The sequence below is a fragment of the Mucor mucedo genome, assembly GCF_025094135.1.
Source record: "Mucor mucedo strain NRRL 3635 chromosome Unknown EV154scaffold_112, whole genome shotgun sequence".
In the NCBI taxonomy this organism is placed as follows: domain Eukaryota; kingdom Fungi; phylum Mucoromycota; class Mucoromycetes; order Mucorales; family Mucoraceae; genus Mucor; species Mucor mucedo.
In genome coordinates, this window is record NW_026252396.1 from 18,943 (window position 1) to 43,448 (window position 24,506).

General features: G+C 37.5%; 11 protein-coding genes across 11 annotated transcripts; 4 read left to right on the forward strand and 7 right to left on the reverse strand.

Annotated features, from left to right (window-relative positions):
* Positions 1–21: 21 nt before the first annotated feature.
* On the reverse strand, positions 22–2,610 carry EV154DRAFT_554807 (uncharacterized protein). Its single transcript, XM_051605232.1, has 2 exons — positions 1,256–2,610; positions 22–1,167 (listed from the first exon to the last, which is right to left on the reverse strand). The coding sequence occupies exons 1-2, from the start codon at positions 2,484–2,486 to the stop codon at positions 95–97; spliced, it is 2,304 nt and encodes a 767-aa protein (XP_051453614.1). The 5' UTR covers positions 2,487–2,610; the 3' UTR covers positions 22–94.
* A 193-nt stretch (positions 2,611–2,803) lies between these two features.
* On the reverse strand, positions 2,804–3,885 carry EV154DRAFT_521869 (uncharacterized protein). The gene has a single exon (XM_051602941.1). It carries the CDS (start codon positions 3,859–3,861, stop codon positions 2,896–2,898), a length of 966 nt encoding a protein of 321 aa, XP_051453615.1. The 5' UTR covers positions 3,862–3,885; the 3' UTR covers positions 2,804–2,895.
* A 906-nt stretch (positions 3,886–4,791) lies between these two features.
* On the reverse strand, positions 4,792–6,408 carry EV154DRAFT_521870 (uncharacterized protein). The gene is made up of 6 exons (XM_051602942.1): positions 6,276–6,408; positions 6,139–6,217; positions 6,006–6,068; positions 5,883–5,938; positions 5,455–5,816; positions 4,792–5,378 (listed from the first exon to the last, which is right to left on the reverse strand). Exons 1-6 carry the CDS (start codon positions 6,369–6,371, stop codon positions 5,111–5,113), a joined length of 924 nt encoding a protein of 307 aa, XP_051453616.1. The 5' UTR covers positions 6,372–6,408; the 3' UTR covers positions 4,792–5,110.
* A 1,366-nt stretch (positions 6,409–7,774) lies between these two features.
* EV154DRAFT_605780 (acyl-CoA dehydrogenase/oxidase C-terminal) lies at positions 7,775–10,608 on the reverse strand. The gene is made up of 4 exons (XM_051607494.1): positions 10,488–10,608; positions 10,326–10,419; positions 10,151–10,255; positions 7,775–10,074 (listed from the first exon to the last, which is right to left on the reverse strand). Exons 1-4 carry the CDS (start codon positions 10,562–10,564, stop codon positions 8,206–8,208), a joined length of 2,145 nt encoding a protein of 714 aa, XP_051453617.1. The 5' UTR covers positions 10,565–10,608; the 3' UTR covers positions 7,775–8,205.
* Positions 10,609–13,913: 3,305 nt separating this feature from the next.
* Positions 13,914–15,392, forward strand: EV154DRAFT_539823 (mitochondrial biogenesis AIM24-domain-containing protein; the record flags this gene model as incomplete). The annotated part of the gene is made up of 7 exons (XM_051604376.1): positions 13,914–13,955; positions 14,011–14,067; positions 14,207–14,350; positions 14,415–14,582; positions 14,669–14,983; positions 15,038–15,114; positions 15,173–15,392. 7 exons carry the CDS (start codon positions 13,914–13,916, stop codon positions 15,390–15,392), a joined length of 1,023 nt encoding a protein of 340 aa, XP_051453618.1.
* Positions 14,962–15,856, reverse strand: EV154DRAFT_521882 (transmembrane proteins 14C-domain-containing protein). Its single transcript, XM_051602943.1, has 2 exons — positions 15,783–15,856; positions 14,962–15,725 (listed from the first exon to the last, which is right to left on the reverse strand). The coding sequence occupies exons 1-2, from the start codon at positions 15,827–15,829 to the stop codon at positions 15,461–15,463; spliced, it is 312 nt and encodes a 103-aa protein (XP_051453619.1). The 5' UTR covers positions 15,830–15,856; the 3' UTR covers positions 14,962–15,460.
* Positions 15,857–16,044: 188 nt separating this feature from the next.
* Positions 16,045–16,873, forward strand: EV154DRAFT_427783 (dephospho-CoA kinase; the record flags this gene model as incomplete). The annotated part of the gene is made up of 3 exons (XM_051596375.1): positions 16,045–16,081; positions 16,139–16,502; positions 16,555–16,873. 3 exons carry the CDS (start codon positions 16,045–16,047, stop codon positions 16,871–16,873), a joined length of 720 nt encoding a protein of 239 aa, XP_051453620.1.
* On the reverse strand, positions 16,716–17,548 carry EV154DRAFT_25311 (dihydrofolate reductase). The gene is made up of 2 exons (XM_051594620.1): positions 17,267–17,548; positions 16,716–17,211 (listed from the first exon to the last, which is right to left on the reverse strand). Exons 1-2 carry the CDS (start codon positions 17,512–17,514, stop codon positions 16,881–16,883), a joined length of 579 nt encoding a protein of 192 aa, XP_051453621.1. The 5' UTR covers positions 17,515–17,548; the 3' UTR covers positions 16,716–16,880.
* A 91-nt stretch (positions 17,549–17,639) lies between these two features.
* EV154DRAFT_521884 (50S ribosomal protein L14) lies at positions 17,640–18,346 on the forward strand. The gene is made up of 2 exons (XM_051602944.1): positions 17,640–17,778; positions 17,862–18,346. The coding sequence occupies exons 1-2, from the start codon at positions 17,679–17,681 to the stop codon at positions 18,155–18,157; spliced, it is 396 nt and encodes a 131-aa protein (XP_051453622.1). The 5' UTR covers positions 17,640–17,678; the 3' UTR covers positions 18,158–18,346.
* A 1,120-nt stretch (positions 18,347–19,466) lies between these two features.
* EV154DRAFT_485313 (uncharacterized protein) lies at positions 19,467–21,500 on the forward strand (the record flags this gene model as incomplete). The annotated part of the gene is made up of 1 exon (XM_051598747.1): positions 19,467–21,500. The coding sequence occupies one exon, from the start codon at positions 19,467–19,469 to the stop codon at positions 21,498–21,500; it is 2,034 nt and encodes a 677-aa protein (XP_051453623.1).
* A 257-nt stretch (positions 21,501–21,757) lies between these two features.
* Positions 21,758–24,471, reverse strand: EV154DRAFT_567814 (uncharacterized protein; the record flags this gene model as incomplete). Its single annotated transcript, XM_051606039.1, has 7 exons — positions 21,758–21,766; positions 21,826–22,968; positions 23,032–23,409; positions 23,469–23,573; positions 23,630–24,103; positions 24,170–24,405; positions 24,456–24,471. The coding sequence occupies 7 exons, from the start codon at positions 24,469–24,471 to the stop codon at positions 21,758–21,760; spliced, it is 2,361 nt and encodes a 786-aa protein (XP_051453624.1).
* Positions 24,472–24,506: the final 35 nt, after the last annotated feature.

The following is a 24,506-nucleotide window of genomic DNA, read 5'->3' on the forward strand; positions in this document are numbered from 1 at the left end:
GAGAAGCAACGAATAAAAAATAAATAAAAAATACAGCTATTTTTTTTTTTTTTTTTTTCAAAAAACTAAACTACGTCATCAGAAAGAAATACTTTTAATCATCAAAAAACGAATCCAATACCACGTTATCCATGGTGCCACGCGTGGAAGCTCTGGATCGATTAGGCGTTGGCTTTTTGATTGGGTCGGTAAAGACATCCTCGGTTAGCATGAGTAGACTGAGTTCTTTCGAGAGTTGCCCATCCTCTGAGGCGCGTGGCGTACTTGGTTGGCTGGTATCTGGATCATCAAATAAGATGGGTTGCCGTGGTGGTAAAATCAAAGTATCTGCTACAATAGAACTACGCGATGCACCGGATTTTTGGGCTCGGTTTCCATCCTTGGTGAAAATCACGGGATATTGTGTCAGTAAGTCACGTACCAATCTTTTGGGATGTCGGTCATGGCTATGGATGGGTAAAGACGTGCGCGGTCGTAGTAAAATGTAGGAAAATGTGGAGATCAATCCGTTTAGCAGCTTTTCATCTTTCTGTTGTTTCAAGATTTTAAACAAGTGATGAGAAAGTGCCTTCAATGTATGATAGTTTGCAGATGGGAGTGTGGCTAATAGTTTACTGAGAGACACAAGACGTCCAGCCGTATCTTGCTGTGCATACAAGAGTTTGACAGGATCATATAGATCAAATGTTAATAAACACTCTGGTAATTCCAATAGATAGACACGGATCAAGTTTGCTAAAACATGCATATCATATCCTTCCAGGGCCGTCTTTAATTGACTGCCTACAAGTCCATCCAATTTTTCACAAATGAGATTGATCTCCTTGACTGGCATGATATCTAACCAGATACTTTCATCACCTTTGTCTGTTATGAGACCTGCATCAATAAGCTGAATCCCTTTATGGACGATAGGAGGCACGTATGAGCCGTAGATTTGTGCCACTTCTTCTAAAGGTACACCAAAGATTTGATTGGTAGCCGAACCGTGATAGTAGTTTTCATAAATCATGGGTTTAGGACAAAATGGACCTGTACTATACTGTTCAACAATGTAATGGATATCTTGTTCTGCTTTTAGCGTCTCTTGAAATAATGTGATTCGATTATAGGTTTCCTTGAACATGGGTAATGTATTTGATAAAGCGCTTGCCATCGTTATAAACGCTGTTTTCCCGAGAGGAACAAAAAGAAAAGGGTTTAGTAACATTGTCAGCATAGGCCAATTTTTTTTTTCAATGATATATGCGCTTACCATGCTTGATTTTTTCGATACGTTCTTTTTCTAATGCTTCCATATCATTAAAATGAGCTACTAAAGTCTCCTCTAGAGATCTTCGCATACGATCCACTGCCTTGATCTTATTTTGATAGACGGTATCTGCTTCCTTCATTTCGACATGAGCCTTTGTAGTAGAATCCATCTTCATACGACCCAAGATGTTTCCCAGAACACCTACAGGACCATTATTTGAAGAAGAAGGTACTTCCAATAGGGTATGTTCTGTATTGTCCTGCTCATGAGGAACTTCTTCTGTATGTCTAATTCGTGTCTTTCGTTTATACCTTTCCACGACATTCTGTTGTATCTCGTAGTCACGATCAAAGGCGAACCCGGCGGTTTCCTTGGGGACGGATCTTAGAAATTTAAGAGCGACTAAATGTTGACAGATCTCGAGAGTTTCTGAATCCAAGGTGAGATCTAGCTGATTGAGTTGTATACTGGTAGGTGGCGAAGTCATGTAATCACGTACCCATTCAAAGATATGTTTCCCCAGGAATTTCCTTGATTGTTGATGATTGGCGGTACTTTCAATCATTTTTTGCATACGAGACATGGATCTTGCTACTTCTCTGTAGGTCAAGACGGTACATTGACCTAATCGCACTCCACCGGTATCGACATTGAGCTCAGAGGTAACGGAACTGGAACGTTTTCTTGCGCCTACAAAATCATCATCTTCCTCCTCTTGTTCTTCAAAGCCTGCGGGTACGGGAGGTCTGTAATCGGGACAGACGAGTTCCAGGGCACGGCACCTGGACCAATAAACGGAGCGTGTGAGTAAAGCAGATTGGGCGGTATGTTGAAATTCAGAGATGGCGTTATCGAGGGAGGCTCTGGATTGATTTAGTTGAGCTTGAAAGGAGCGAGTGAAGTTTTGAAGGGGTTCTAGCACATCTTGAGCGAGTAGACCAGCACGGATATGGTGACAGTGAGAGGACTCGGAGGACTCTGAACGTACCATCTCAAACGCACTGTTTAGGCTAGTATTCATTATTATCAGCGGGTCTAGTGTTGTATTACCCGCGAGGAGTTGTGCACATTGGTTTTCCGTGTTGATACGTGCTTGTAAATAGTGTGCTATCGTTTCATTCTCGAGAACGGATTTAGAAAGTCTGTCATGGAGCACGTGTAGGCCATGACTATAGTTGGGAATCGGATCATTGGAAGGGCTCCAGAAAGAATTACTGAAATGGTCAGTCATTGTTTATAAACAAGTTGGAGAAAAGAAAGAAGGGATTATGCCTCGGGTTTAATTTTTTTTTTTTTTAGGTGGGGGAGAACGCCTTTTTTATTTTTATTTTTTACTTTTTAGCAGTAAAAAATTTAGTATGTAAGCTATCACTATTTTTTTTCCCACTACATCATGGTATTTTATGCAACGGTCTTTTTTTTATTTTTGTCTCGTATCACTGTTACATCGTTAGTGATTTATAGATTTTGTGCGTTGTGGATACAAGAAAAAAAAGAAAAAGAAAGCAGCGTGAAAACGCATTACATCATTGGAGCACTAGACCCAAATTTTATGCGTGTAAGCGTGTACAGAGGACCCGAAAGACAGATTTGTTTCTCATGTACAGTTTATATGATTTGTTTTATTACGTTTTCTTTCTCTAATGTTTGCTATTTTGTAATAAACCCGCAATACGAGCCATTAAATCCGTATGTTCAGGGTTAGGTGTGATATTATCCTCGGATTCAGGGCCTTGTGGACGACGATGTGATTTCATTTGCATCATATCATCAGCAGACATATTTGTGTTATTTCTATTTGATTTACTATAACGTTGTGTCTTTCTGTTGTCGTAGTTGGGTGACGTTGTTGAATCGAAGCTTTCATAGTTGTTCAAGAGAGGGATAGATGAACTTGAACCCTTGGGATGAATTGTGACTTCGACCTTGGGTTTACCTTGTTCATCCATTTCAGCATGACGCACGTAGAAGGGACGTACTCTACGATCACCACTGTTACGGAGACCCATTGCACTACGCTTAGGTAATGTAGCAGTAACACCACCAATACCTACCACATATCCTTGTCTATCTGCGTTCAAAATACGTCCCTGTACGGGGTAATCCCAACCTACTTGATGTTCAGAATAAGTGGGGCCAACCACGCCATTCATCTTTTCATTTTCGGCTTCGGTAAAGTTGACAGATAAGAAATCATAGACTTGTTCAGGTACCATTTCCTTCTTGGCAACTGCTTCTTGGAACTCGGCAGCCTTCTTTTGTGAATGACGAAGGAATCGGTTGAATTCGGCAGGGGTCATACTGGCAATGTTGTGTAAGATCTCTTCAGAGCGAGGAGCAGGTGGGTGAGAGTTGGGGAAATTTTCCTTCCAACGCTTGACAAATAACACTTGGCTCTCACCAGACTCCCAAGGTGTTTGATGTTCAGACGTATCCAAGGCGCCGACTGTGAGATGTTTGGTGCGGATCACGGTAGGTAAATTACGTTTTAAGCCCCAGTTGCCAATTTGTTTCTGCTTCATGGGTGTTGTATACACTTGTTGAATTCCACGATCATAGGTAGCAAGTCGTGAATGACGAAATAATTGAGCAAACGACGTGGTCATTTTTTTTTTTTTTGGTTTTAATTATTGCAAGTAAAGAAAAAAAAAAAAAAAAAAAATCCGTTCATGTCAAATTTTACCCCCGGTTCATCAGTTTACCAGCAACAAGTTGAGTCTGAGTGTCAAAGGGAATAATCACGCTTTTATTGTGCTTTATGAAAAGGATAATATCCAAAGGCTTCGTTGCAAGCTTTTTTCTAACAATGATTAAATTGAGTCATTTACGCGATGTTTGGATCCAACCGTGTATTAAGAACGTACCAAAGTTCATTATTTAAACTATACGTATTTAGCTTACATTTTTAACTTTCAGGGAAACAATATTTAGTATCTATTCTTCTGATCAGAATATATTGATTTCTACTTTGTTTTCAAAATTTAGTATATGATAATAGCGTTTTTGAATCAAAGATAAAAACTTTATTTGAAACTGATTTTGAGGACACCAGGCAAGCGATATGACGATATTTCCACTTTATTTGTTGCAGATCAATGGACTTTACATACAATGAAGAACGAGTGATCAATATTACTTAGTACATTGAACCCAATATAGCAACTGCTTATTACCATCCATGACCTGCAAATAGCCATAACATATTTCTACTTACGAAAAGAAAACGCTGTACAGCTTTAAGTCTTATCTTAGCGTCACTACTTGATGAAAAAAAAAAACATTTTTATTCGTCGCACTTGGTGGTTTTTCAATAAGAATAAGATCTTAAATACACATAATGACGCTGAAAATAGATTTAAACACTGAAGTAAATTAGAATGATTTCGATGTATATTTTGAAAACCTGAAATACAACAACTACTTTTATGCCATGAATGCCAAAAAAAAAATAATTTAGACGGTTAGACGCAATGACAAGACGTGAGCCGTTTGCGTCTTACGAGAGAATAAACTTTCAAATTTAAATTTAATAAATTGACATGTTCAAGGCTACTTTGATAAAATTATCCGAAAAAGATTGGTTTAGGGTCGTACTTCGCAGGACACAAGCCAAAGCAAACGGAAACTCACAAAAATAGAGGGATTTGTTGGGTAAAATAGGTCAAGGATCAATGGAGCTGTTTTTAATGTAAAGAAACCGAAAAAAAGCCACGTTCATCAATTGTTTTTCATTAGTCGTAAATACAATTCAATGGCGTTTGTGTCCGACACTCTTCTAATAGTTTTTTTATTATTAATGTGATCTATTAACAAGACGTGGTATTTAGAAAGATTAAACAGGATTACAAATAGGCTTTATTTCTTCATATCAAAGTAGTTTTGAGCAGCGGAAACAGCCATGTTTTGAAGTACGGATTTCTTCTTTTCCTTTTGCTCTTCATCATCGTCCTCATCATCATCATCAGTACCACGTTCCATGAACATCTTTACCATTTCAGTAGCAGCATAGCCAGCAATAGCTTGTTTAGCACCCTTGAAATGGATATCCTCGCCTGCTTCTTCCTTTTGGTCCATGTACATCTTTACAGCTTGCACAGCAACGGCACCGGCAATGACTTCATAACTGGTAATAACAATAACAAAAGTGTGTTAGCGTTTTGCAGTAGTAGCATAATAGAAAAAAAAAATTAAGGGCTAACCTTAAATGAGACTTGTTCTTTTCGTAGACCTTTTCATGCGCAGCCTTCAACTCCTTTTCCTTCAAGACAGCTTCTTTATCGTCCTTACCCCAACCACCCCAGTTACCGAACCAGGAACGAAGACGAGCGCATTTATCATCATCTTCTTCATCGTCGGAGGAATCGAGAACACGTGGAGGATCAGCCAATTGAAGATCCCAGAGTTGGTTGATACCTTCCTCGACATTTTCAGCCTTGTGGTAAATCATGATAGCAGCTCCAGGTTCCTCCTTCTTCTTGCGAATATCCACAACATCGTTTGTCTCAAAGAGGGTGTAGATATGGCCGTGTTCACTGGAGTAACCAAAACGCTGATCCCTAGCCTAAATTATATATTTATGTGTTACCATCCCCCGGTTGGTGTTCCGAATGATAAAAAGTTCACTTACATCGTTTTCGTGCTTCATATTGTCAACATAGACGTGTTCTTCACCAGAAAAGATGGCTTTTTTTTTAAAAGTGATATGAGTATGGCTTGGTTTGATTGTGAAATATGAAATATATTTATTTACCCATGAAGGACTTGGAACGCCCAATATCGAGAACAAGACCACCGAGTTTATTTGTAAGGAAACCTTACCTTGAAGCGTTAGCATTCTTTTGTTTCTCTCGTAATAATTTTTTGCATGATTAAATAATATATACCATTTTGGTGAATCCAGAGTTGACTATCTCTTAATTGTCTGTCTTCAATTTTAACAGCGGTAACAACCTTAGAACCAGCCTACAATAGACACGTTTTTAATTACAGCTTAAAAAAAAAAAAAGGGGGAGCAACTTACTTCGATGGGCTCGGTTTTATCAATGTCTAAAGCTAAGCCGTTAAACTTGGAAATAATGTAAAAGTAGCCCAAAGGGAAAGAATCAGTAACAGTCATTTTTATTTAATCAAAAAAAGGTATGTGTAATTTTTTTTTAATGTAAAGAAAGAAGAGCTAGAAAAAAAAAAAAGAAAGTGCTTTATACTATTTTTTTTTTGGTGTTGTAATTTCTTGTGGTACCTACTTTTCCTTTCAGAATTTTGACTCCGGCCTTTCCATATATGGATGGAGTCACTGTGTGGCTCCCCCCATCCTTTAAAAAGCTAAGCATAAGCAGCGTTTTTTAATCTTAAAAAAAGAATCTAATCATTTTACTGCAAGTAATCAATTTTAATCGTTTTTGTGACGCATGGCATAATTTTACTGAATTCTTATATCCCTGAGAAGAAAATTATTGATCTAACATTGAACGGGTGTATTTACTAAGACGAGTTTCCAAATATAAAGTACTGGCATATTGATAAAAATATATATCAAGTCAGTAGGTTTATGGGGTATGTTAATGTAGAATAATTGATAACATTCATATAGTTAGCTTTGATGCACAAGCGCCATCGTACATTTTATCATTTATTCCTCACTTCTTACCCGTTAGCTTCATCTTCTGCATTGTTGGGATCCGGGTACTGGATTACATGCCACTTAAGCAAACTACAGACCTTTGAATTGTAAAGAAACTAATCCGGTATCGATACAAAAAATGGTATTTTACCAGTAAACCAATCAAGATAAAATAAGGCTCAGCCTATGTAACATCAATTTTTGGCTGGAAATATCCAAAGAGGAATTAACCAGCGGTTGGTAAGATTCCATTTATAATGATATACGTGTCTTACAGTCTATTAAGGAGCAATTTTGTTTTAAATCCTGCGTCTTTTACAAGATAAAAGTGGAAATGAGTATAGGAAGCATCGGTACTTGTTGAGTTGTACTCGTAGATGACACTAAACGCGTACATCATTGATAAAAAAAAGTCGCAAAAATTAAAAATCGACTACTAGCAAGGGTTTCTCTTCCTGGTTTAAAATTATAGCTTACATGAGTATTCCGTTGTATCAGTTTGTGATGCTGATGGTTTATTTAATATTCCTGTTGTACGTTATCCCACCAAATGCCTTTAATGCCACTAGACTGAATTTTATGTAACCATAAATAAAGGGTCTTTGGAATATTTTAGTTACACGAAAAGTTCCCACTATTGAACCGATGACAGCTCTCACTTACAAGCACTTCATAAAAGTTACCCTATAATTAAAGGGGGACGGTTTTTACCTTCTAAAAAGTTTTTTTTTTTTTTTTGGATCTGATTCTCACCGACAATATAAGAGTTTTTATAGAAGTACTCAAATTAGCACACTGGGAATTTAAAAATGAACGCGTAAACCAACAATGTTTAATACTGTTTATCTTTTGCTCTTTGATACGAAACAACAAGAGCTAAGTGACATTGAAACTGGTGCCCTGTTAAGAAGGTCAGGCGTAGAAGCACTCAATTCAGACGTTCAAGGTCCTTGACATCAAGAGCTCAAATAAAACGCATGCAGACCGTCAATCCGGTGCAAAAACTAAAATATCTGAAAATATAAAGAGACGGGGATTTTGGCACCGATCGAGCTTGGGGAATAGCTATCCTACAAGATGCTGTACTGTTAAAGCGGCTTTGTTATCGGAAACAACAATCTTTTTAATACCCATGTTTCAATGCTGTCTTTATTTTTGTAAATTGTGAAAAACAACATATGCCGCTGATAAAGAAATGGTTGTATCATTGACCAACCGCAACTCAAATTTGTCTAGTTGCATAATAACTTGATTAATGATTTGAAAGAAAAAAAAAAGGTATGTGTATTATCTAATAAATTATATATATAAAGTGTATGGGGTGTACTATTTATTCTTCATCGTCCTCTTCTTCATCTTCTTCTAAACCGGCTTCTTCATCCTCGATATCATCATCATTATCAATTTGGCGTTCAATCAAGGGCTTGATCAATCGATTGAAATAAGGATGAGGTCCTTGAGGGTTTGAACGCTTCACCTGATCAAAGTAATGTACGTACACATTTCCATCGGCACGGCCTAATGGACTATTGACCATATAATCTGTTAAATTAAACGCATCCACCAATGGAATGGCTTGTTCTCGCACAGCGGCACAAAGCTCATTGGTCTTGGTACGAATTTGTTCCATTTGTGTGGGTGAGAAATACTCATACTGTAAGAAAGCACCGGCATTTTCTTCGACAGTGTACAAACCATACAAGAGACAGACTTCCATCAGGACATGCTTCAAATTGTCTTGGACTTTACTAACACCATCCACAAATCGATTGAACAAGTATCCATAAGAGTGAATCTTGGCAGCATAAAGTCTTGATTGAGAGCATTGTTCATACGCATCGTCGATATCTAATCCACGTTTAATACAATCCTCAAATTCTAAAGCGGCGTTTTGTACCACATTGGCACACACAACTTGCCAACCCTCGATAATAACTTGGGGATCCAATAAATTGGCATCGGCTCTACATTTCTTTCCAATCAATTGTTGAAGGTTGTTCAAGTAACCCACGCCAGGTGAAAGCTTCTTTCCTTTGACGGCTTCACGATAACTACCAATCAAGTAACGTCCCAACTGCAATGTCAAGATGGTATTATCACCTTCCCAAGTACATTGAACTGCGAAATCCTGATACATACCCGCTAAGCCTGTATATGCGGAGTAACCATGTCCACCACACGCCTGTCTACATGCTTCAATTGTACTCAAACAATTCCAAGTACAAAATGCCTTTAAGCCTGCACTTGTTGAATGTGTTTCCTTCAACATCTCCAATACCTCTTCTAAATCAGTATCACCACTCTTGGCATTCTCTAAACGTCCCATCATCTTGTTATACATGGCAGACATTTCATTTCCGGTAAACAACATAGCAAATGTCTGTGCCAACAAGGGCATCAAGCGACGTTGGTGGATAGGATAGTCGAGTAACTTGGTTTCGACGTCGGATTTCGAATTGCTGAATTGACGTCGTACAGCGGCATAACGGATAGCGATTGTCAAGGCTTTCTTGGAAGTATGACCACTATCGACAACCATGGCAACACGACCTTGAAGAAGAGCACCATAAGTCAACTGTTGTAACTTGGGCTCCTTAACAACACCGGAACGAGAGACTTTAGCATGTTTCATCAACATGTAAGCACGAGGGATACGGACGTTGGTGAATTGAATGTAACCGTTATCGATACCATCACGACCCATCTTTTTACCGAGATCACCAATATTAATACCGGGTAAAGTGTTGTAGGTCTTGGGGTCACGAAGAGGAACGATGAAACATTTGGTTCCGTAGTTCTTGCCCTTGACGACAAGTTGAGCAAAGACAGCAGAGTGAGTAGCCGAATGAGCAGCACCACCAATCCACCATTTTGTTGCGGTAACAGTAGGTGTATGAATAATAAATTGATCGGAAGCTTCATCAAAGGTAGCTGTAGTTTCCAATCCGGGTACATTGGATCCGTGACCGAGTTCAGTCATGGCAAAACAGCCGACCATGCCAGACAAAGATAAGGCACCCTTTTGAAACCAGTAACCTAATTGTCCTGAAGTAGCGTTACTTTGTAAAGCACCTACGAATAAACCATAATGTACACCGAAGCGAGTCCAGAAACCGGGATCGATCAAACTGACAATCTCCATACGTTTTTTGAAAATATCCAAGGGTTCATTAGAAAGATGATGAATCAAACTACGGAACTGAAAAAAAAGTGACAGGCAGAAAAAAAAAAAGGTTAGCTTTTAATGTGTGGATTGTGACTGATATGAAACAAACCTTTTCCATGGTTCTTTCACGAAGTTCGTCTTTTGAAATATCATGAATATCATCCATTTTAAATAAGGGATCTCTTTCAAAATCTTGCATAAAACGTTCCTTCAACTGTATAAAGAAAATGTTTTTTTTTAATCTATCTATATCTGTACATGGGGTTTTCTTTGTTCTTTCTTACCAAGGTAGTTTTTTCACCACCGTCTAATAAGTAGGTTAATTCCCGAATATTGAAGACAGCCTTCGCACGTTCTTCTGTCATACTGGCTACAGGACTATGATGATGTCAAAAGAATGATGAGTGACAACCCAAGACATACACATATAAAGAAAAGAAACTTACTCGACAGCCACTGCATGCTTTTGCTCAGGTGTCATGTGCTGCTGGATAGCGTCTAATCTATTTTTTGATCCCGACATAATTTTTTTTTTTTTTAAAATGTTTACGTGTGGAAAAAAAGAGTAAAAGATAAAAGAAATAAAAATCATATCTTTATATAAGTGATACGGATTAAGAAGTGACTCTGAATTTTCACATGCCAATGTATAATAACAAAATTTCCCATGTGAAGAAAGGTTTCTTTTTCCCCACCTTTTGTAACCCATCTGTTGATCCGAAGTATAACAGTGTTTGTTTACAATGCATTTTTCTTTGATAAACGTCATTTCATTTTCATTGTAGATAGGATAATTGCTATGTCAACCATAAGCAGCTCAAAATCATAGATACTATGGCCATCGATCGTTTAAAAGAGAGAAATGTGATGTAGATACTTTTGGCATGTGACAAGACGATAGTCCTCTCTCTTTTCTCTGCTCCCAAAAATGCGGGGTTAATCTCAATGTCACATTCAATTGTCATCAGTTTTTAACGTTTATCTCTTCCAAATAATAAGATGTTACCCATCAAAAACTCCGGAGGGTATCACACTGGCAAAAATTGTACACATAAAAAGTGTGTCCCGGTGACCTGTTGGCTTGTTTTAAATAGAATTGCTATAAAAACTGATTAAAAAGAAAGTGAAACGTATCACGATGAGAGACAGATTTTTACTGACAAAGTGGATTCAGGGGCATCACATGTAAAAATAGAGTCTCTCTATGACGCCATCAAAGACCAAAAAAAGAAATAATTTAGATGGTAACTGTTGTGGTATTTCTTTTTTTTTTATTGCTCCTTCATGTAATCTACAAACTAATAAAGTATAGTAAATATCTACATCTATTCTGAATAAATTCATGTCTTACTTCGTCAATCAAAATAGGCCATGCTCCTTCCGAATCATAGGTCTTCATATCCAAATCTTTTTGGCTTGCAAAATCAAGGAACTAGCATATTTTTTTTTAGGATGCATTCGTGCACATTATCTCTTCAACTTACCAAGTTCCATGTATCACGGGAAATAGCCTTGCCATGCTTTTCCTAAAATAAAACGGGGAGCGAAAAAAGATCAACATGATAGATCTACACATGTTCATATATCCCTTCTCTCACCTCCAAAAACTTAATCCATTGATCCAACAAACTGAATCTATCTGTCAACAATAATCTCCAAAGCTCTGTAGCAGCTTCTAATGCTAACATCCCAACATTTAGCCAACATTCTACCTGAATAGAACACACAAAAAAAAAAAAACTTACATAAACTCTTTTGGCCTGTTTGTCTACCCAGTAAAAATGCGTAACTGTAGATCTTTCTAAATCCTGCGTCTGTTTGATATTGCTCCTTCAAGGTGGTCTCTAGTGCGAATTTTAACTTTTCGACCGTATCTGCTTGTAATTCGATACAACCCTTTTTAAATCCATCACGCGAAAATTCACCCATTCTGTCGGACCCCAACTGATGAGAAATCATGAGGAATTCAAGTTGTGTGGGTTCGATATCGAGATCCTCACATAATTGCATGGTTCCATCTACCATTATTAAGTCTTTTTTCTGTGCATCTATGAATAAAGTATGAGATGTCGAATACAATTACCCCCATTTTTTTTTCAAGTACCTTTGTATTTATCAAACATGGCATCAATGTGTTGCATATTACACTTGCTTGGCTTAAAGGAAGCTTGTTGTTGCTGTTGTTGTTCGTATACATTGTTAAGAGCTACATGCAGATCCCAATTACACGACTTCAAAATTCTAATGCTGTCCTTTTCACTAATTACAAAACGACTAAGTAAAGGAAGGTTTCGTCATAGATAATGGTTTTACCTCAAATGAGCAAAATCCATTAATTGACGAACAGTTTCTAGTTGTTGTTGACGCTGATAAAGGTGTTAGCTTTTACTTTTTTTTTTTTGAAAAAAGGATTGGTACACGTTCATATTTACAAGTGTGTATTTAACTTTACATTAGACATTTTGTTCAAGCTCGTATGAGTTCAAAAGATGCAGAACAGTGCTTTCACTCAATTTGGCACGTGTGACATACCTGGGGATAGTCACCCGGCTAAATCAGTTGCCGGCTCTACTGGAGTTCGTAACGTCACCAACCTGGTGTGCTGATAAGTCGAAAATATAAATTATCAGCATATGTATCCAAAAGTTCTAGAATTAATGCTCAACGTATTTATATGCTTTGTAAAACCCTCTTTGAAGAAAGATGAGGTCGTGTTAAGAAACAAGTGAGCTAAACCTGATGCAGCCCTGTTTTGGACTCGGTTGCCAGTGGTAGAGAAGGTCCTTAGTCTTCTTAAACATTTGTGATTTACACAGACAACAGGTACTTTGACACTTTGTAACCGCCTTTCTGACACAAGTTGTTTTCAAGTAACTGATACATTTCAATATTGAGTTGTTTTATTATCAACAGATCAACAGATCAATGGTCTGAGAAATAACCTAATTCGTAACTCTTAATATTTGACATACATGGCTACAGTTAAGCTTCTTCGTAAAATTGCTGAAATTTGATGCGGATGGCATAAGTATACGAACTGATCCATGATTTATGAGCAAATTAAAATCTCTGAAGAGTTACTTTCGCTAGTTTAAAGAATAAATGCAGATATGCTTTTTTATTTCTTATTTTTCTTGTAAGGATTCGATTAGCCAGGTATCGATAATTAGTCTTGCTATACAATTGATTGCACCCTTATCTCTATGACTAAGCTTCAGCGTATAGATGCGCATTCCATGACACCTCTTTCTTCCTCTTCTTGGCTATCTTAAAATCTTTTAACACTCCTTTAAGAAAAAAGTAAGTCTGGCGTTTTCTTTTTGTTGATTTTCATTAAGACGATATTGCTAAGTAAAATCTTTAATTTCGACTGTTGTTTAGTTTGCATATGTGGGTTATATGCGTTCTGAAACAGCAGATTGATAATCAGTATTCGTTATTAGTATTATAGCACAGATAAGATGCATGTCAGTGTTGAGTGACAGAGTTAAAAACTGTCACGCGAAATATTAGCAGGACATCTTTTAGGATATGTTTCAAATTACTTTAAATTGCTGATGTAAGCTGTAAGGTACAAGATAAGCAGACAACAGGCAACTTGTACGTAAAGATGATGATCAACACAATTGAGTTACCGACAATTTCAACTTGACTGCATCGTGATTTCATTCTTTTTAAATTTTTACCCCGGGGTTGAAAAACTCGTTGTTCTCTTTCATTTTTTTTTTAGTGGGTTACTTTTTTAATAATGTATAGACGTGTATTAGTTAATTCTAAACCTTTGCAACGCGGTTATGTTGGACTTGCTTTCGACCAACAGCAAAAGAAAGAGACCATTGACCGTTCTTTAAAATCCTTTCAACATGTAGTAAATGGTCCTACCAACACCATTTCTGAAGTGGGAAAAGGCAAGTGTTTTCTTTATGAAAGAGTTTTTGAAGCAAAAAGCTAAAACATATACACATGTAGATATCGACACGGAAATTCAAAACGATCCTATTTTTGAAGTTGTATCTTCTGGCGTTGGTAAATAGTTTTATTTATTCACAGTATCAAATTATATTAACACACTGTTATTTTATAATAGGATCTGCATTATTAGTCAAGGTTAGCTTGAATTATCATTGTCTTTGGGATAGAATATTTAATTTTTGTTTGTTGATAGTTACCACCCGATTCAGAAATCACCGCCATTACAGGCTCTGCTTTGGGATCATCCACCCGAGTCGGTTCTAAGTTAGCTTTGGATACGACCACAGTGAAAGCACTTGGCAGAAGAATTGTAGGCGATGCCATGTTCTATCAAAAAGTAAGAAGAACACACTCCATTATGACCGACTTATCACTGATGTTCAGTCTATTTTTCACGGTAGTATTATACAAAGAACGCAGCAGGCGATATCTTATTGGCCCCTCAAACTTTGGGAGAAATCACCACCATCCCACTTAAAACCACTGCCAAATATATTTTGAGACGCGATGCATTTTTAGCAAAGACAGAAAAGGTCACCTTTGATTTAGGACTCAACAAGGACAGCGTTGTAAGCAATGGGATTATATAAATATTTGTACATATATACATACAAAAATGGAGGATTGACATGATTCTGAAAATAATAATAATTAGGGATTGGTCAATAAGTTGGTTCATACGGTAAGTGGACCTGGTACATTGGCTATCAGTCATTATGGAGGTTTGTATCGTATCTCACTTGCTGCTGGTGAAGAATATCAAGCCAATCCTCGTAATTTGATTATGTGGGATAAACGCACCAACCCTTCCAGACTTCACCCTGCTCATCCTGTCGTACCTTCTCCCCGATCCAAGTTAAGACAATATGAAGTGATTCGAAATATCGTCGATAGTCCTTCTCTTCAACCAAAATTACAGTACGTAGACACGCTTGCCAAGGCCATGCGTAATTATTTGATGGGTGCACCTGTAAGACATTAAAAAGAGTGAAAGGAAAAATTGTCTAATAGTTTTATTGCGTAGGATTTTGTTAAATTAAAGGGTCCAGGTGATTTCTATTTGACTTCCCGTGTTCAACCTCGTTTTGAAAAGTCCAGATTGTAAGTTGATGATAATGATAGGAATGACAAAAAAAAATTGGCTTAACCAAAGATATAGGATGAACGCTTTAGCTGCTGCCAATGATTCAGCAGCTCAATTATTTGAGCAATCTTCAATTTTCCCCAGTGTGCCTGAATCTGAATTTATCGATTACACTAAAAAGAAACATCCCGGATATGCTCAAAAGTCTACAGACGGTTTCCCATCATGTTATGCCGTGGTTGGTCCTAAAGGTGCTGTCGCATTCACCCCAGCTACCAGAGAAGAGAATGTGTAAAAAATAAAAATAAAAAAATAATAATCATGTACATTTTTAAAAAAAAGAAGAGGAATCACCCCTTTTATTCACCATTGCTCGACCATCTTTTTGGTATAATAGGCCCCAGTGGCTACAGAGCAAAGAGCCATGGTGACAGGAAAAGCTTTACTAGTTTTAATAGCCTTAGGTACCATACTGCTGGCCATGATAACGGAGGCTGCTATGGCGGTCTCTTGACCATATTTTCCTTTTCCTTGAATATTTGAGGCAGCTATACCGTATAAAACACCTACACCTACACCTGCGACTAATGACGGTAAAGATCGCGTACGAACATATCCAGCAATACCTCTAACCATTGAAAATGTCAGTGTCGACTTAATGACAAACATGTGGGACACTAGTTACCCTGCTGTACAAAGTGCTGCCATGAAGTAACTAGGTTGTTGACTCATTGTGTATAATATTTAAGAAAAAGAAAGGGTTGCGATTTAACCATAATAAATTACTGGGTTGGACTTTATTCGGGCCGAACCACTGTGATTTTTTTTTTTCCACCGACTTTTTGTCTGCGCCATAACAAGAATTTCTTGTGATAATTATGCCTCACAGAGAGAGTGTGTGTATTCGGACACCGAACTTTTTTCTTTTCCTTTCTTTTCATAACAAAATGAAACTCATTGGATTAACAGGAGGCATAGCTACAGGTATTTACACGCAAAGACACTGTCGTAGGACAATAGACTAAGCTATTTTATGTTTAGGTAAATCCACTGTATCGCGTCTTTTAACCGAACAAGGCTTACCCATTATCGATGCTGACAAGATTGCACGAGAGATTGTTGAACCCGGAAGAAAGGCCAACCAATTGATTCGACAACACTTTGGTGATGAAGTGTTTTTACCCGATGGATACCTTGATCGACCAAAGCTGGGCCAGATCATTTTTCAAGATCCCGAGAAACGTAAAATATTAAACCACTGCACCCACCCGTATGTGCGTTGGGAAATGGCCAAGCAGGCCTTCCTGTATTGGCTAAGAGGAGCAGACATTGTTATTTTTGACGTACCCTTATTAATTGAGAGTAAATTGGATAGGTTTATGGGAACTACGGTGGTAGTATTTTGGTATGTTTTTATAATAATCAGATGCAAATTCAAGTCTATTAATGCTTAGTAGCTCTGATATATTGCAATTGCAGAGATTGAGAAAACGAGATAATTTGACAGAGGAACAAGCAATTCAACGCATGAAATCACAAATGCCCATGTCGGAGAAAGTAGAAAAGGCCGATATAGTTCTAGATAATTCAAGCGACATTCAGCAATTGGAAATACAGGTGCGAAATATGGTCAAGAAGATTAAACCTTCCAGATTGACTTGGTTTTTTGAATACGCGGGCCCTCCAGTGGCTATTGCATTACTATCGGTGATTGCAAAACGGTATGCCCCTATTTTATTAAACACCATTGGTGATAGTATTGCCAGCCTGAAATAAAAACTGCTTATTTTTTTAAATATAAAGTGAATTCATATTCTAATTCCTTGTGCTTTTGAATTCCTTCAGGAACGGTTTGTTGAACATAGTTTTCTAATTCTTGATGACTAGCTAAACGAAATTGATCTTCATTGATCTTGGGGAAAAATGTATCACAGTCAATCTTGGACTTGATTCGGGTTAATAAAATATGAGAGCAGTTGGCATGCTGAATAGCTAAGTTGTACATTTGTGCTCCTCCAATCACAAACGTTCTTGGGTGCTGAATAGGATCCACTGCTTCAAACGCTTTTTCTAAAGAATCCACAAGAATCGTATTTTCAGCTTTAGCCAGCTTTCTTTTTCGTATAAGTTAGCAAACGTATGTTCCTTCTCATATAAAACAAAACTCACAAGTCGTAGGAAGTGTTACGAGATACAACGATATTGAAGCGATTATCAAGAGGGCGAAACTTGGGAGGAATGGATTCCCAGGTCACTCTTCCCATAATCACGGCATTTTGTCCTTGCGAATCCTTGGGTATAACAGTGGTAGCGTGTTTAAAGAAAGCCATGTCTTTAGGAATACGCCATGGCAAGTTGTTTAATACACCAATACCTAATTCTTCAGTGGCAGCAACAATGAGTGCAAAATGTGACATGTCAATAAGAACAAAAGAGAAAACGATTTTTTTTTTGCAGCCGAGACGGAGTCCTGAATAGGCTGGGGGACAGTTTTGTGTGACTTTTTGGAATGCACACCCACAAGGGTTTTTCTTTTTTGGATATTTTCTCTCTCTTATATATAAAAAAAAAACTTTATAAAATGATTGGATTGAAGGGTACACTTAATGTCATTGACAACTCTGGAGCTATTCTTGCCGAATGTATTCAAGTCTTGAGCGGTGCTCGTTTCGCCAGAGCTGGTAAAATAACACTGGGGGAGATATAAAACATGAAAAAAAAAAAATTTGACAAGGGGTTAACTAATTTCCATTGCAAATGGTAGGTGATGAAATTGTTTGTGTTGTAAAGCGTGCTAGACCCATTAACCCTAGCATTGCCGGTACTCAAGCTGCCGCACAAAAAGTAAAGAAGGGTGATGTCCGTCATGCTCTTGTTGTTCGTACAAAGAAAGAAATGTCTCGTCCTGACGGTCGTACCATTCGTTTCGACGACAATGCTTGTATCTTATTAAACTTGAAGAAGGAACCTCTCGGTACTCGTGTATTGGGTGTTGTTTCTGCTGAATTAAGAATGAAGAACTGGATGAAGGCTGTTTCCCTTGCTCCCAGAATTGTATAAATTTTCTATCGTTTTAATCCATACACATTATTTCCGTCATATATCGCACACACACAAAAAAAAAATTAGAGGTAATCCCAGCCTTCATTCCATTAGAAACTGATCTATTATTCAAATAAAAGACATATCGAGTTTGAGGGTGAAGAAGATGTTTTTCATGTCTTTTTCATCTTTTTTTTTATCATTGTATACACACGATATTTATGGATTGAATTGCTTTAGCGTGAATTAGGCTTATACCAAAGGAGAGCTATAAACCACTCGAACACTCTCAGTACAATTGATAGTTCGTCTTCTGTAGAACGACGTTTTGTGTTACTGATTGACAAAAGAGAGAATATATGATGATAAAAATGGAAGAGTGGTGCGTAAATACACCAGCAACTACACAAGCTAAAGACAGCAATGCTACAATCGACAATAATATGAAGTATAGATGTGCTCCAGAGAGTACAGTATGAAGGATGATTATTACATTTCCGTAGTAAAGTCGATATTTTCGAAACCGAACGGTTTCGAATTTTCTTTGTAAACGAAGAGCAAACTGTAGGTAAATAACTAATAATTCAGTTGTTTTGATATTGAACGGTTTGTTGATAGAGTTGGGCAATTTACCTGGATTATACACATTTATCATCTTTTAGTCAAACTCCTATGAAACGGAAAATAACTAATATTATAGTATCATATATGTATACAATCTGGCAAAAATAAAAATAAATAATGCAAGTAAACAGCATGAGTAATCACGAAAGATAGACAAGTTTAATGGGCTACAATGCACACTGTATATTTCATTAAACAACATCAAGAGCCTTTTTACGCTTCAATACGTGATAGTATCAGTACTCTTTGCGCCTAACATACACACTCCCACAATACCCTTTGAAGTACTTCAGATATTTTATCAATCTGATAAAAAGACCATCGCTCAAGCTGTCTATGTCTATAACCACCAATATCAGCCATCACTATGCCTTACATACAAACAGTTGCATTTTGACAACTAACACTGGCCTTTTAAATACCTGATTAGTTTTACTATTACCCTAGTACATCTTATCTTAGCCTGTAAATGATAGAAACCTTTCTATTCTAAGTATAGTAATGTAGAATGGTAGTAATAATATTATTCAAAAGTTATATCGCTGCCTTCTTGTCATGGTGTAAGAATGATTATTGAAAACACAGTTGATAAATTAGACAGCTTTTTCATTTTTTTTTAGCTGCATAAATGTTTTTTAAAGCACGCATAATACCCATTGCCCTTTTTTTTTAAGATTCTGTTTTTTTTACAGTTTGACTTCAAATGTCACCAGCTACACTACCTTACGAAGTTTTACTCGAGATATTCAGTTATACAGAAAGAAAAACTATTGTTCAGTGCAGTTGTGTCTGCAAGAGTTGGAATCAACCAGCATTAACAAGTTTGTTTCAAGAATTGTATTTGCACGATGGTCATGATATTGTGAAGCAGGATTTAGATGAAACATCTAAAGGGCAAAAGTACTTTAAATATTGCGGTAACGTTAAAACACTCAAGATAAAAGAGAGGCCATTTGATGCCTCTCGAACAACTGGAGAAGAATACATGTTTACTCGGCAACAATTCATAAAACTTTTGGAATACATGCCTAATCTTCAAACATTGGATTTATCATTATCTTCTGGTGATATTTATCTGAAATTTATCCTGGAGTCTGACTCGATAAAGTGTCTAAATCATATTCAAACCATTTCACCCGCCTTTTCAAAATTTTATTTCCCCGTATGTTTCAAGTATCGTACCAGCATTGTAAATCTCAGGATTGAATCTTGGACGCATTCAACTTCTTTTGGCCCTCAGGCTTACCCAACACTGACTGTTTTGAGCCATTTTACAGCATTAAAAAACTTGAGTTTGCGTTTTCGTCAAAATCAATTTCCAATGCTATCCGATCTTCTGGGAGCCTTTCCAAATTTACTGGCACTTAAAATTGGCACAAACTCATATTTCCGTCATTTATATCTAGGCGATTTCGTTCCGAATCGTCTTGTTGGTAATATACGTCCTCCGATAGACCTTCTTTTTCGGGATGGTAATGTTGACCCTCAAGACAATTTTATCCAGACTAGTCTTCCTCAAATCATTACCCCTCCGAGAAATGTCACTCTGCACAATGCCACTAAGAACACACAGTGCATCACCGTAGAAAGTTTAACTCTTGGCGTACCTGAAACATCGGGGAAACAGATCATAGACATAGCAACAAGCATTTCTAATCGATTGCAAAATCTCTACTTGTTAATTGATATGGAGCTGAATGAATGGGTACGCATTGTTGGCATGGATAATGCTTTGAAACTCATGAGACGTATGGCTACTATGAACAATGCTATTATATATTTTAAAATTTATGATTTTCAACAAAGTCGTTACACTCGATCAAATATGACGGACCATTTTACGATGTTTAACGCATTTAGAGGATGCGATACAACGTGTGCAGCCATATATGGATATAGAAGCATCATAAATGATCCTTTGCTATTTGAATATGGCTTAAAAAGATGTGATTACTATCGTCAAAACATTAATGGGACACGTACGATCATAATTGCTTTACCTGATGTCACATCCTCTATTATCGGACCCGAGATTTTTAACAGTTTAACAATTTATATCGCAGAACCTGACTCAGAATTGACTCATATGTTTCTGGAGTATGCATTGGTCAATTGTTCGAAACTGCAGAGTTATACTTTCATTAATTTGTGTAGGGGTCCTGAACAAATTCGACTTCAACTTCGCCGAAACCAAAACCGAGAAAATGATTTCCACGATTCACAAGATGTAATAGAAAGGCTTACAGTTTTAGTTATTGAAGGATGCATTCCGCCAAGAAGAACAATGGAACGAATCAATCATTATTTGCCACATATTGAACTGTTGTGCTTATCTGGAACCAAATATAGGATGTCGGGTGAAATAACGGGGCCAATTGATACTACGTCTTTAAAAGGCTTGAAACGATTTTATATGGATCTTCGTAAAGCTTACTGTTGGATTCACATGAAGTACACGGATGGAACCGAAGCTTATTACCATTTCACAAGTAGATATCACAGTTTTAAAGAAGTGACTGTAAATGTTTTTCATGGAAATGGAGCTTCAAGAGTTAAAGATCGTCGCAGAATACGAAAAACCACCATCCTATGTAATAAGGAGACGGCGATTGTTTTCTTTTACGGCGAAAAATTTGTAGTTGCAGAGATCGAGAAAGGCCAACTCCATGATTATATTAACTTTAATAGCGACTACAAGAACTTAAATTTCCTGCCAAAAATGTTAGTCCCACTATGATGCATCAAGTAAATATATATATATATATATAATTTTTGAAACTATGTCATTGCAAATAAAAAATAAATGTTAAAAGTCCTGAACAACTTAAGGTCCTGGTTAAAACCACGTTAAAGCACTTATGGGGACCTTTTCCCACACATTCACTCAGTAGTATGATGGACATAGCCCTCTCTATGAGTCAAAAATGTATTATGAGCATTTTTTTTTATTAAGTGGAAAGAAAAAAAAAGAAAAAAAAAGGTTTTGGGCTTCCCTTAGAATTTCTATGTATTAAAAATAGGTTAGTATGTACGCGTTTAAAAGAATGAAAAGAGAAGCTTACCCAGTCTGTTGGTATGTTTTGAGCCCATCTAAATTTATCTACTAAAGTTTTACTGAAGACCTTCTCCATAGGTACATCATTTCGTTTACACCAAGCGACGGTAATGCGAGGATCAATGTAATTCAATTTGGAGGTACCAAGAGCGACTTCCTTATTCTCTTCTTTATCTGTAGCTTGATTTTTAGTAGCATAGATACGAGTATCGATCTTTTCGATACTGGCGATTAACTTTTCAACGCTAGCCTTTGCAGGAGGTTCAATCTTGGCAAGCTTACGTTCCTTCTTTAAACGAACAGCAAGCTCATCAGCAGCCTTCAACTTCTCTTCCAAATCTTTCAAGGTCATGGCTGGCACACCTTCTGCAGCCAATTTCTCATTTTGTTTCTCAAATCGGGACTTGATCTTATCCTTTTCTTTCTCGACCAATTCCTCTTCATGTTGCTTAATCCAATCATCTTCCAGATCAGATTCAGGTTCTCCATATTCGGGCTTTTTCTTCAATTTAGGGTCTAATGCCAACAATTGCTTTCTCAACTTCATACGGTCATACTTGAGAGCTCGAATACGATCACTGATCCTAGAAATCATTTGAGCATGTGTTTTGGAAGCAGATCTTTGATGGTTACACAAGACAGCCACTTCACGGTTCGCACGATTATAAGACAAGAGTTTGTCAGGTACAGAGTCATTAGGATTTGTTAATAAATCGATTTGCTGTTGAAATGTATTCGAAGCGTTATAGGTACGGAAAACTTTGGCGGTTAAGCCCTTCATACAACTATTCAAGTACTTGTTCAAATCGGATGTAGTCAGACGATCAAAGATCTTGTGTCCTTCGCCTACTTGTTTCTTAAAGATCTTGATGTTCTTGAACACTTGAAGGTCAACTTCAACTGTGTTTTGATAACGAATGGAATCTTTACCCAAGAAATCAAAATGCAAGATGTTGGGTGGTTCCAATTTAATATGTTCATGACGGAGAGAACAACAACCGACGGTATCAGCTACATCATCACCCTTTTCATTACCAGCTCTCAAGGCCAAACGATCAATGAGATACATGGCGGTTGCACGTTGGCGGACCTCACTTAATTTATCACGTAATTCCTTGGTATAATTGGCACGAATGGTCTTGACATATTTCTAAAGATAAAGTTAATAAAGGGTTGAAGTCAATGGGTGCAGTACAAACAAAAAAAGACATACTTTCAGTTCTCTGGCCTTCTCAAACTTTTGCATATCACTTTGACCCTTCCAGGCAGAAGTAGCGGCCAGAAAGACGTATTTAGTAGCGCCATTGACGTTTTCTTTCCAGGTGGCTAACCAAGTGGCGGTTTGGTCATGTACGACGGCAGCCCATTTGTGACCCTGAGGAGGTTCGGGAATGACGGCATCGACACCTAAATTCAAAGTGACTTGCTCAGGTGCTACGCGAGTCTTGAGCTTACCTGTTTTGGGATGATTGCCTCGACCACGAAACAAACCTGGAGGTTCAATTCGGAAATTACCCACCTTTTCTTTACGGCCGTCGACCATGGCATAAAGATATTTTGCCTCAAGCTTTTCTCTTTCTGCTTTAATAGCCTATGAGAATACAATAATTAAGTTGAGGCAACCAATAGAAAGTTTAAAATAAAACTTACGGCTTTTTCCTCCCTGGTTAAAAGTTTCTTCTTTTCCTTTTCACTTTCAAACATGGCATGGATGGGTGAGAAATCACACTTTTCAAATGAAGTAATTTCAGGATTCTGAAAGAAGGAGTTTAGAATGCAAATGTCAGTATAAAAAAACATGTTAAAGTTACCCTGGGATCTTTCTTCAGGACAGTCTGCCAGTCGTCAAAAAAGTTCTTTTGAAAGACAGGATTACGACCATGGTCAGTTTCTAAAAGAGCAGCAAAGAAAGAGGCAACTTCTTCTGCTTCAGGAGAAAGAGAGATGGGTTTACCATTATATCTCATTTTAACGCCGTGAGGTTTATACTCTGGGGGAAAAAGTACACCGCTGTGTTGCAATGTAGTCCATTTAACAGAGTCGTCTTGTTCAATCTCTTGAGGTTGTTGCTCTTCTTCCCACCATTTGTAAAGATCAGGGTCGTCTTCTTCCTTCTTTACCTTCTTTTCGCGCTTATTACTGGCAGGAATGGCAGCACTGGCGGGTCGTTTTTTAGAGGTTGTGTCCACATCCATTGGTTCGGCCTTGACTTCCTTTGGTTTGGGACTGGCTTTAGGCTTAGGACTGGCTTTAGGGCTTACTTTCTTTAATTGTCGTTTTTTTGCCTATGTGAGTAATATGTTTAGTAAAAGACAATGAAAATAAGGGGATAGAAATAAAATAGAACTTACTAAAGGCACATCGTCCTCACTATCACTTTCTTCTTTCATGGATTTAGTAGGAGAAGCTAATTTACGCTTGACTAAAGGAATATCATCATCGTCTTCACTACTACTTTCTTGCTTAATTGGTTTCTTGACGGGACGAGGCTGACGTTCAACGCGTGATAAGGGACGTTGAGCTAAAGGTATATCGTCGTCTTCACTTTCACAAATTGGAACCGATATTTTAAAGGCTTTTTCCTTTCCTGTGTTCATGTTTTAGTACAGCTTCTTTATGTTGACTATTAAAACTTACCTTTTTGATTAGACATGGAGCAAAAGAGAGGAAGAAAAAAAAAGAAAGAAG

Bases quoted from the DNA above. Each gene is read 5' to 3' on its own strand.
- EV154DRAFT_554807 (XM_051605232.1), bottom strand. From the start codon at position 2,486: ATGACTGACCATTTCAGTAATTCTTTCTGGAGCCCTTCCAATGATCCG. The intron at 1,168-1,255 runs GTAAGCGCATAT...TCGGGAAAACAG, and splicing joins TATCGAAAAAATCAAGCATG to CGTTTATAACGATGGCAAGC.
- EV154DRAFT_25311 (XM_051594620.1), bottom strand. From the start codon at position 17,514: ATGTCACATTTTGCACTCATTGTTGCTGCCACTGAAGAATTAGGTATT. The intron at 17,212-17,266 runs GTGAGTTTTGTT...TATACGAAAAAG, and splicing joins CGTAACACTTCCTACGACTT to AAAGCTGGCTAAAGCTGAAA.
- EV154DRAFT_605780 (XM_051607494.1), bottom strand. From the start codon at position 10,564: ATGTCGGGATCAAAAAATAGATTAGACGCTATCCAGCAGCACATGACA. The intron at 10,420-10,487 runs GTAAGTTTCTTT...ACATCATCATAG, and splicing joins AAGCATGCAGTGGCTGTCGA to TCCTGTAGCCAGTATGACAG. The intron at 10,075-10,150 runs GTTTGTTTCATA...CTTTTTTTTCAG, and splicing joins GTGAAAGAACCATGGAAAAG to TTCCGTAGTTTGATTCATCA.
- EV154DRAFT_521869 (XM_051602941.1), bottom strand. From the start codon at position 3,861: ATGACCACGTCGTTTGCTCAATTATTTCGTCATTCACGACTTGCTACC.
- EV154DRAFT_521884 (XM_051602944.1), top strand. From the start codon at position 17,679: ATGATTGGATTGAAGGGTACACTTAATGTCATTGACAACTCTGGAGCT. The intron at 17,779-17,861 runs GTAAAATAACAC...TGCAAATGGTAG, and splicing joins TGCTCGTTTCGCCAGAGCTG to GTGATGAAATTGTTTGTGTT.
- EV154DRAFT_521882 (XM_051602943.1), bottom strand. From the start codon at position 15,829: ATGAGTCAACAACCTAGTTACTTCATGGCAGCACTTTGTACAGCAGG. The intron at 15,726-15,782 runs GTAACTAGTGTC...TTCAATGGTTAG, and splicing joins GCAGCACTTTGTACAGCAGG to AGGTATTGCTGGATATGTTC.
- EV154DRAFT_521870 (XM_051602942.1), bottom strand. From the start codon at position 6,371: ATGACTGTTACTGATTCTTTCCCTTTGGGCTACTTTTACATTATTTCC. The intron at 6,069-6,138 runs GTATATATTATT...CTTCAAGGTAAG, and splicing joins ACTCTGGATTCACCAAAATG to GTTTCCTTACAAATAAACTC. The intron at 5,817-5,882 runs GTAAGTGAACTT...TATATAATTTAG, and splicing joins ATATGAAGCACGAAAACGAT to GCTAGGGATCAGCGTTTTGG.